At 37.5% G+C, this 10,086-nt stretch overlaps 1 protein-coding gene across 1 annotated transcript; it reads left to right on the forward strand.

Moving 5' to 3' along the window:
- Window positions 1-311: 311 nt before the first annotated feature.
- Window positions 312-3,127, forward strand: ADH1 (alcohol dehydrogenase 1). The gene is made up of 10 exons (XM_089726004.1): window positions 312-476; window positions 732-868; window positions 996-1,042; window positions 1,129-1,454; window positions 1,636-1,718; window positions 1,813-1,888; window positions 2,010-2,071; window positions 2,355-2,450; window positions 2,571-2,732; window positions 2,825-3,127. Exons 1-10 carry the CDS (start codon window positions 440-442, stop codon window positions 2,939-2,941), a joined length of 1,143 nt encoding a protein of 380 aa, XP_089582130.1. The 5' UTR covers window positions 312-439; the 3' UTR covers window positions 2,942-3,127.
- Window positions 3,128-10,086: the final 6,959 nt, after the last annotated feature.

The raw sequence follows: 10,086 nt of genomic DNA on the forward strand, positions 1-10,086 counted from the left end.
TATTGTAATTTTTTGGATTCTAATATAGCAACGGTTTGATTTTAGAAACAACGTAAGACTATTACATGGGATTTGGTTTGACCATTTTATCCTTGGAAATATTCAAAATCTTGAAAAATCATAATAAAGAGAGTAATAAGCAAGTTCCACGTGGCGGTTCCCGAAAACATTAGGCGCCACTGGTAACCAAAACCACGGAGTACAGTAGTAGCCCACAATCACTAACGCATACAGTTTACTGGAACTTCCCTCCTCGAAGCCACCGCTGGTAAAATTGACGGCCAAGAAATGGTATTCTCGTACATTTGTCTTGTGATTCCCACTATAAATAGCACCCAGTAGTTTTGTCAACTTCTATACTTAGAGCTCCCCGTATTCAAGAAATCAAAATCTAGTGGATTTTTCTATCATCTTAATTTTCTGATCTCTGCAAGCAACCATGTCTAGCACAGCCGGTCAGGTCATTCGTTGCAAAGGTATTCGATTAATCGCTTTATCAGTGGTTAATTTTTTTAATCTGGGGTATTGTTTTTCGTTTTTGGGTCTTTTGAGTTTTTGGTAAATTTTTTATCTTTTTCTTTTCTGTACTTATTTCTCTCCATGGATGTTGATCTTCTACTTGTTTTACTAGTCTGGTTAATATATATATTTTTTCGTTTTACATTACAATGGGTGATCTGTTATGATATTACTGGAACTGTTTGTCTAAATGTCTAAATGGGATATTGTAGCCGCGGTGGCATGGGAGGCAGGGAAACCACTGGTGATTGAAGAAGTGGAGGTGGCACCACCACAAGCTAACGAAGTTCGTTTGAAGATCCTCTTCACCTCATTATGTCACACTGATGTTTACTTTTGGGAGGCAAAGGTCAGATATTTAATATTAATCTGCACTTTTTCCAATTTAATTGATTGTTGGAGGCTTGAAGCTAGAAGCTGTATATGTTCACATTATGGCTTTAAATTTAAATGTTTATGTTCTTTTTACGTCGCAGGGACAATCGCCATTATTTCCTCGCATTTTTGGTCATGAAGCTAGTGGGTTAGTATATCTCTAACAATCTGTTTATTTGGCTTTTGTAATAAAATATGTGTTGATTAGTTTTGTTTCATTTTGCTGGGGCTTAGAATTGTGGAGAGTGTTGGTCCTGGTGTGACTGATCTAAAACCAGGTGACCATGTCCTTCCTGTGTTCACTGGAGAATGCAGGGAGTGCCGCCATTGTAAATCAGAAGAGAGCAACATGTGTGACCTTCTCAGAATCAATACCGATAGAGGTGTTATGCTTGCTGATGGCCAATCAAGGTTCTCTATCCAAGGGAAGCCCATTTACCACTTTCTGGGCACCTCTACTTTCAGTGAATACACTGTTGTTCATGTCGGTTGTGTTGCCAAGATCAACCCTGATGCTCCTCTTGACAAAGTTTGTGTACTCAGTTGTGGAATCTCTACAGGTTTTGACCGAAACTGATGCACATTATTTTTTCCCTAAATTAGGCTCTTACTGGTATTTGAATTTGTAATTTCACAGCCTTGGAGCCATTAGACGGCCCCATTACCAATAAAGATTGGACAATTCTGACTACATTAATTTGATAATGATTTTGATGATCAATTTGGCCTTTGTTGATGAAGGTCTTGGTGCCACTTTGAACGTTGCGAAACCCAAAAAGGGTCAGTCTGTTGCAATTTTTGGATTGGGCGCTGTTGGCCTTGCTGTAAGTTGTTCTTGTTTGCTTCCATGTTTGGGTTTCTATAGCAACCACAAAAGGACCTTTAGGAGTTAATGCTCTCTTTCTATGTGATTTTTAGGCTGCAGAAGGGGCAAGAATGTCTGGAGCTTCAAGGATAATCGGTGTAGATTTGAATGCCAGTCGATTTGAAGATGGTAGAGTGAATTTACATGAAAAACAACTTTACTATTAAACCTAAAACATGCTTTTCTCGCTATCTCGATTCCAGTTGGTCTTAAATTGACAATGATTCTTAATTTGTTTGTCTTCTTGCAGCCAAGAAGTTTGGTGTTACTGAGTTTGTGAATCCAAAAGATCATGACAAGCCTGTTCAACAGGTGGGTTCTGATGCAATCTTGTTATATTGCGTGCTCAATTGATCATTATCTTGGTTCTATTTCGGCATTTTATACCGAGTTATTAAATTGTTGGTACTTAAATTGCATAATCTATGGACAATGTACAATCGAATACTAGTACCACAAACCCAAAACATGGAATCCTTAATTTTTTGCGTGAAAACTTGTTTGAATGTTGAAAGCTGATTTTATAAATGTGATTATCTTCTTATTAAAAAGAGTTCAAAGTATTGATGTTGCAATTAATTTAATTTTTATTTAGGTAATTGCTGAAATGACTGATGGGGGAGTTGATCGGAGCGTGGAATGCACTGGAAGTATCCAAGCCATGATCTCAGCATTTGAATGTGTTCATGATGTAAGCACTTCCCCTAGCTTACTTGCAGTATATACTCTTTTAAAAGAGAAATATATATATATATATATATATATATATATATATATATATGGAAATTCTTAAACTACTTTTGCTTATTAGGGTTGGGGTGTTGCTGTACTTGTTGGAGTCCCAAACAAGGATGATGCATTCAAAACTCATCCCATGAATCTGTTGAACGAGAGAACTCTGAAAGGAACCTTCTTTGGCAATTACAAGCCTCGCAGCGATCTTCCTTCTGTTGTTGAGAAGTACATGAAAAAGGTAACTTTTAAGATTTTTCGAATTGCAAAACAGATTCATTATCCACTATAAATATTTCGAAGTTGTAAATTTTATTTTCTCTCGTTCTGCAGGAGCTAGAAGTGGAGAAGTTCATCACTCACTCTGTTTCTTTCTCTGAGATTAACAAAGCATTTGAATATATGTTGAAAGGAGAGTCTTTGAGGTGCATTATTAGCATGGAGCACTAGAAAACTAAATGATGTCTGTTCGTTGGAGACAATGTTATCAGGAATGCTTGTTACTATTATTACTATGAGGATCTTTTTAAGTTTGTGAAGAGATGAATAAGTAGCCTTTGCTTGCTTGTCCCCAGCTTTGAACCTATGGAAAAGTTTTTTAATGTGGATAAATTGTGTCCTTTTCTTTGTTGTTAATTCTTGGCTTTTCTTTCTGTTTCACTCCTTCAAAATATGAGGTTTATTCCAATAGCTAGAGTTGCTGTGAATTTGCCAAGTGTATGCGGTCGGACAGCGGGAATTCCGATCCATTTTTGAAAATGGTCTTGAATTTTCTATTTCGATGGATATTAATTTAATAGTTTGGTTTTGAGTTTCTGTCTCCAAAGTCAAAATTTGAGCGATATTAATTTAATAGTTTCGTACTGAAAGTTTATGGGATGGGAATCGGTATTTTCATCTCATTTTTTAAAAAAATTTTAGTTGTCTTTTTTTATGCATTTTAAATTATGGCCATAAAATCATTTCATCTTTTTTATTTTAGTTTTTTTATGATATTAATTACTGCTGAAGTAATAATAATAAGAAAATAATATACATTTGTTAAATATAAAATAAATTAAGTAATTGAACATATTTTTTACCACAGATTTTTCCTCTGTAATTTCATAAGACTTTTTGATAATTTGTTTATTAAATAGAAAATAAGACTTTTTGATAATTTTTTTATTAAATAGAAAATGGAAAGATCGATTAATATAATAGAAAATATTGTCGTTAATTAATATGGTTATTGGATTTTTTTTTAAGAAGAGAAAATAGCTTTCATTAAAGGGAATAATCCAACAAAACCAAAGGATGAATAAAAGAAGGAACCTACTCCATCCAAAGAGAAACATCTAAAGAAAACTTAGCAAGCTTAGACAGTTCATGGGTAATCTGATTGCTAAGCCTACGAACATGAAAACATTGAAAAGAAGAGAACATGAAAACATTGAAAAGAAGAGAAAAGCCTGTCAAGACAGCAATCTAGTCCCATATTCAGTATCTGGGACGTTTTGAGAATTAACCAGCTGAACCAAAGAGATGGCATCAGACTCCATGTTGTGGATCCCTCCAACATGTGGGATCCATAAAAAGGAAAATGAGTGGTCGTGGGACCCACACAAGTTTGGGGAAAAAAAGAATCAAAAACACGTTTTTTTTTTTTTAAATGTCAAACAAGGTCGGGTACAAAGAGAAAAAAAAAGTTGAAATCTTGGACGCGTTAATAGCGCATCCAGTTGGTGGACGCATAATTAACGCGTATCCTTCTCCTAAATAGGAGAAGTTTTTCCTTCAATAAAGTGTATAAAAACAAAAATATAGAATAAGAATACATAATTGAGTGTAGAGAATTTTAGGAAAAGGTTCCTAAAATTGGAAAAGAGAGAAAATAGTGAGGATTATAATTTTTGGGGTGTTTTTTTGGGAAACACTTAGAGTGCCACTATTTTTGTAATCTCTTTTGTATCTACTATTTTTAGTGGAAGAATTATTCGGAGTTTTTGTCCCGTGGACGTAGCCCATAACAGTTGAAGGGTGAACCATGTAAATCTCGGTATTCTTATTTTTCATCTGGCATTTACGGTAATTATTTAATTTTTACCGTGGTTATTATTTCTGGTGGATTCGATCGTTAATATCCAATATGAAATTATTGGAGGTATATGTGATAATAGTAATTTTATTTTACTTTTACCACCGATGTTTTTCCGCGGGCCCCACTCGGGATCAGTTATAATCCCAACAATTGGTATCAGAGCCTTTGGTTGGTAAATTCTGTCAGTTTCTACAAAATTACTATTCACGTGAATAGTGAATTTCGTGAATAGTAAATTTTTGTCAGATATAGAATTTGACATGGCTAACGACGGGGCAATGATCAACTTAATGGATTCGAATTATTCAATGTGGAAATCCAGAATGGAGGACTACCTCAATTGCAAAGATCTGTACGATCCAATTGAAGGTGACAGTGCAAAGCCAGAAGAAATGAAACAAAGGCAGTGGGAGAAATTAAAAAACCAGACATTGGGTACAATACGCCAATGGATAGATGCTAGTCTGTACAATCACGTGAGAAATGAAAAAGATCCCTAAGTTCTCTGAAAAAAATTAGAGAATATATACGAGGCTACGAATGCTCAAGGAAAAGTCTTCATGATGCGTAAAGTCATGAACTTGAAGCTGTCAGAGGGACGATCAATTACACAATACCTGAACGATTTCGAAGGACTCGTAACTGAGTTAGCAGTTAGCGGTATGTCCTTAGAAGACGAGATGCAAGCATGCCTACTGTTGGGATCTCTACCGGATAGTTGGGATACTCTTATGGTGTCATTGAGTAACTCAGCTCTAAATGGTGTGGTAACGATGTCTATGGTAAAGAATAGACTACTTAATGAAGAACTATGAAGAAGAGATGTTGCTAGTACCAGTTTACAAGCCCTTGTCACAGAGAATAGGGGCCGGAGCAAAAGTACAGGTCGAGGGCATATAAAGTCAGGTGGTAGATCCAAGTCCAGAGAGATGAGAAAATGTTACCATTGCGGTAAGGAGAGTCATCTTAAAAGAAATTATCATTTACTCAAACAGGAGCATGCAAACCGAAGACAGGAGAATGACAGAAATACATCTGCTACAGTCTCAGGAGAAGATGGTGAGGTGACTTTAGTCACTCATGATGTAGATTGCTGTCATGTTGGAGATGCAGATACCGAGTGGATAGTAGACTCCGGTGCTTCATACCACTGTGTTCCAAAAAGGGAATACTTTTCCACTTATAAAGCAGGAGACTTTGGCACTATTAAAATGGGAAATAATAGTATCTCGCAAGTGGTCGATGATATCTGCATAAAGACAAGTGTCGGGTGCACATTAACACTTAAAAATGTGAGACATATTCCCGATCTTCGGTTGAACCTGTTGTCTGTGAGTGTACTGGACAAGAAAGGCTATCACCATTATACAGGTGATGGTAATTGGAAACTCATAAAAGGGTCTTTAGTGGTGGCGAGAGGAAAATTATGTTGCTCGCTGTATAAGACGCACGCAATAATATGTGCGGGTCAACTGAATACAGTTACAGATGATGCTTCACCAAATTTGTGGTATAGGCGGCTAGCGCACGTTAGTGAGAAAGGGTTGAATATGTTGGCTAAGAAGTCCCTCATACCATTAGCCAAAGGTAAAATAAACCCTTGTGATCATTGTTTATTTGGGAAGCAACATCGTGTCTCATTTTTGAAAAGCTCTAGAAGGAGAGACAACAAGTTGGAGTTGGTACACTCTGACGTATGTGGTCCCATGGAGGTAGAATCACTTGGAGGAAGTAGGTATTTTCTTACCTTCATTGATGATTTTTCACAAAAAACATAGATATATTTGTTGCGCACAGAAGACCAAGTATTCAAGCACTTTCAGCAATTCCATGCGATGGTGGAAAGGGAGATTGGAGTGGCATTGAAGTGTTTGCACACGAATAATGGGGGTGAATATATCTCTAAGGAGTTTAGAGATTATTGTAGTCAGCACGGTATCAGGCATGAAAAGACAGTTCCTGGTACGCCTCAACACAGCTTTGCTGAACGGATGAATCGCACCATTATTGACAGAGTCAGATCCATGCTCAAAATGGCCAACTTACTTAAGCCATTTTGGGGAGAAGCTGTCAATACTACTGTCTACCTAATCAATCGACTACCTTCAACACCATTGGATTTTGATATCCCAGAGAAGGTCTGGACTGGTAGAAATATTTCATACTCTCACTTGAGGGTATTTGGCTGCAAGGCATTTATGCATGTTTCGAAGGAGCAGAGATCAAAGCTTGATGACAAGTCAGTTCCTTGCACTTTTGTCGGTTATGGAGACGAAGAGTTTGGCTATAGGTTGTGGGACCCAGTGAAAAAGAAAGTTTTTCAGAGCCGAGACGTAGTATTCCACGAGAATGAGATCGTGGCAGATACAACTTGTGAAGAATCCACAAGTGATGGTGTTGTTGACATTACACCAGGAAGCATTCCTACAGATGATGCCACAGGAGGAGGAATGCCAGAATCAGAACTAGAAGAAGAAGAAAAGCCAGTCGTAGGGGATCAAGAGACAATTGTAGATGATAACAGTGATGCAGAGGGTGTTGAGCAGGGGGAGCCAGAGAACCCCATTCCACCAGAAGGAGTTGAACCTTAGTTAAGAAGGTCAACCAGAGAACGCCAACCATCTACAAGGTACTGTAGTTCTGATTACATTTTGATTACTGATGAGGGGGAGCCAAAGAGCTTCCATGATGTGCAATCTTGCAAAGACAAAGATTGCTGGACAAAGGGCATGCAAGAGGAAATGAATTCTTTGAAAAGAAATGAACGTATGAGCTAGTAAAACTTCCAAAAGGGAAGATAACAGTCAAGAACAAATGGGTGTACAAATTGAAGAAAGATGATGGCAACCTAGTGAGATACAAAGCTCGATTGGTCGTCAAAGGCTTTACTCAAAAGAAAGGTATTGACTTTGATGAGATTTTTTCACCAGTTGTGAAAATGAGTTCTATTCGAGTTGTGATAGGTCTTGTAGCCAGTTTGAATCTTGAGTTAGAGCAGCTTGATGTAAAGACCGCATTCTTGCTTGGGGATCTAATGGAAGAAATCTATATGGAACAACCAGAAGGTTTCAAGGTCAAGGGAAAAGAGGACATGGTTTGTCGCTTGAAGAAGAGCTTGTACGGGTTGAAACAAGCACCGCGACAATAGTATAAAAAGTTTGATTCTTTCATGGTGAATCAAGGATACAAAAGGACAAATGCATATCCTTGTGTATATGTCCAAAAATTCCCTGATGGTAAATTTATCATTCTTCTCTTATATGTTGATGATATACTAATCATTGGACCAGATGCACACATGATTAGTAGGTTAAAAAGTGATTTGTCAAAAGCATTTGACATGAAGGATTTGGGATCGTCAAGGCGAATTCTCAGAATGGAGATTATTCGAGACAGAAAGTCCTACAGGTTATGGTTATCGGAGGAAAAATATATTGAACAAGTTCTAGAGAGGTTCAATATGAAGAATGCTAAACCAGTTACCACTCCGCTTGCCGCTCACTTCAAGTTGAGTAAGAAATCCTACCCATCAACAAAGAAAGAAAAAGGAGATATGTCAAATGTTCCATATTCTTCAGCGGTTGAAAGCTTGATGTACGCAATGGTGTGTACGAGACCAGATATCGCTCATGCAGTTGGCGTTGTGAGCCGATTTCTTTCAAATCCTCAGAAGACATATTGGGAAGCAGTAAAGTGGATTTTCAGATATCTGAGAGGAACTTCAAAGTTATGTTTAACTTTTGGAGGTGACAAGACTGCATTCGTTGGCTACACAGATGCAGATATGGCCGGTGATCTTGATAAAAGAAAATCTACATCAGGATACCTATTTACATTCTCAGGGGGAGCTATTTCATGGCAGTCAAGATTACAGAAATGTGTTTCGTTATCAACGACTGAAGTAGAGTACGTTGCAGCAACGGAAGCAGGAAAGGAAATGCTTTGGTTAAAGTGATTCTTTCAAGAATTGGGTGTGCAGCAGGAAGAATATATAGTTTATTGTGATAGTCAAAGTGCGTTAGACTTGAGCAAAAATACTATGTATCATGCACGAATGAAGCAAATTGATGTAAGATATCATTGGCTTAGATCTGCCATTGAAGAGAAGCAATTTCAGTTTCAAAAGATCCACACAGACAGAAATGATGTGGATATATTGACAAAGGTCGTTCCGAAGGAGAAGTTCGAACTGTGTGTCAAAGCGGTAGGAATGGAGAGTCCCACCATGTAGTCGGGAGGGGGAGAATTGTTGTGGGATCCCTCCAACATGTGGGATCCACACACATTTGAAAATAAAAAAAATGAGTAGTTGTGGGACCCACACAAGTTTGAATAAAGAAAAAAAAAGGAATCAAAACACGTTTTCTTTAAGGGTCAAACAAGGTTGCGTACAAAGAAAAAAAAAAGGAAGTTGTTGAAATCTTGGACGCATTAATAGCGCATCCAGTTGGTGGACGCGTAATTAACGCGTCCCCTTCTCCTAAAAATAGGAGAAGGTTTTTCTTCAATAAAGTGTACAAAAACAAAAACATAAAATAGGAATACATAATTGAGTGTAGAGAATTTTAGGAAAAGGTTCCTAAAATAGGGAAAGAGAGAAAATAGTAAGGATTGTAATTTTTGGGGTGTTTTTTTGGGAAACACTTAGAGTGCCACTATTTTTGTAATCTCTTTTGTACCTCCTATTTTTATTGGAAGAATTATTTGGAGTTTTTGTCTCGTGGACGTAGCCCATAACAGTTGAAGGGTGAACCATGTAAATCTCGGTGTTTTTATTTTTCATCAGGCATTTACGATAATTATTTAATTTTTACTGTGGTTATTATTTCTGATGGATTCGATCGTTAATATCCAATACGAAATTATTGGAGATATATGTGGTAATAGTAATTTTATTTTACTTTTACCACTGATATTTTTCCACGAGCCCTACTAGGGATCAGTTATAATCCCAACACTCTAGAATTATAGAGTGAAAATCCATTTCCAACGCATCCTGAGTACCAAACACTGCAGCCTCTACTTCTGCATATTCTGCTGAAAGAACTGTAAGTCGTTTGCAGCTAGTTGCCATAACCTCACCCCTACAATTCCGGATAACAAACCCTAAACCACACCCTTGCTGCTGAAAAACCGAAGCATCAACATTAACTTTTAATAAATCTGCAGAAGGTGGCCACCATCTAGTTGGACCTGTACAACTGGACACAACAGGAGACGGCGTAGCGTTGGCATTTTGATAATCAAAAAGCATCATCAATCCTACATTTACGACCTGAAGCTCCATTATAACCTTCTTTTGGAAAATTTGGGAGTTACGAGCCTTCCAAATAGACCACATAGTCATCAAAAGGACTTCAACCTACTGAACATCAAACTTTGTAACCAAAACAATGCACCAGTCCATAAAATGAATATTAGCAAAGAGAGAACTGTCAAGTCGAATTGGACACAAACACTAGACAAGCTTGGCCTTACCACAGTCCCGAAGACTGTGGCTAACAGATTCGATCTC

The sequence above is a fragment of the Jatropha curcas genome, chromosome 9 (assembly GCF_041381405.1).
Source record: "Jatropha curcas cultivar XTBG-Jc1 chromosome 9, XTBG_Jcur_1.0, whole genome shotgun sequence".
Lineage (NCBI taxonomy): Eukaryota > Viridiplantae > Streptophyta > Magnoliopsida > Malpighiales > Euphorbiaceae > Jatropha > Jatropha curcas.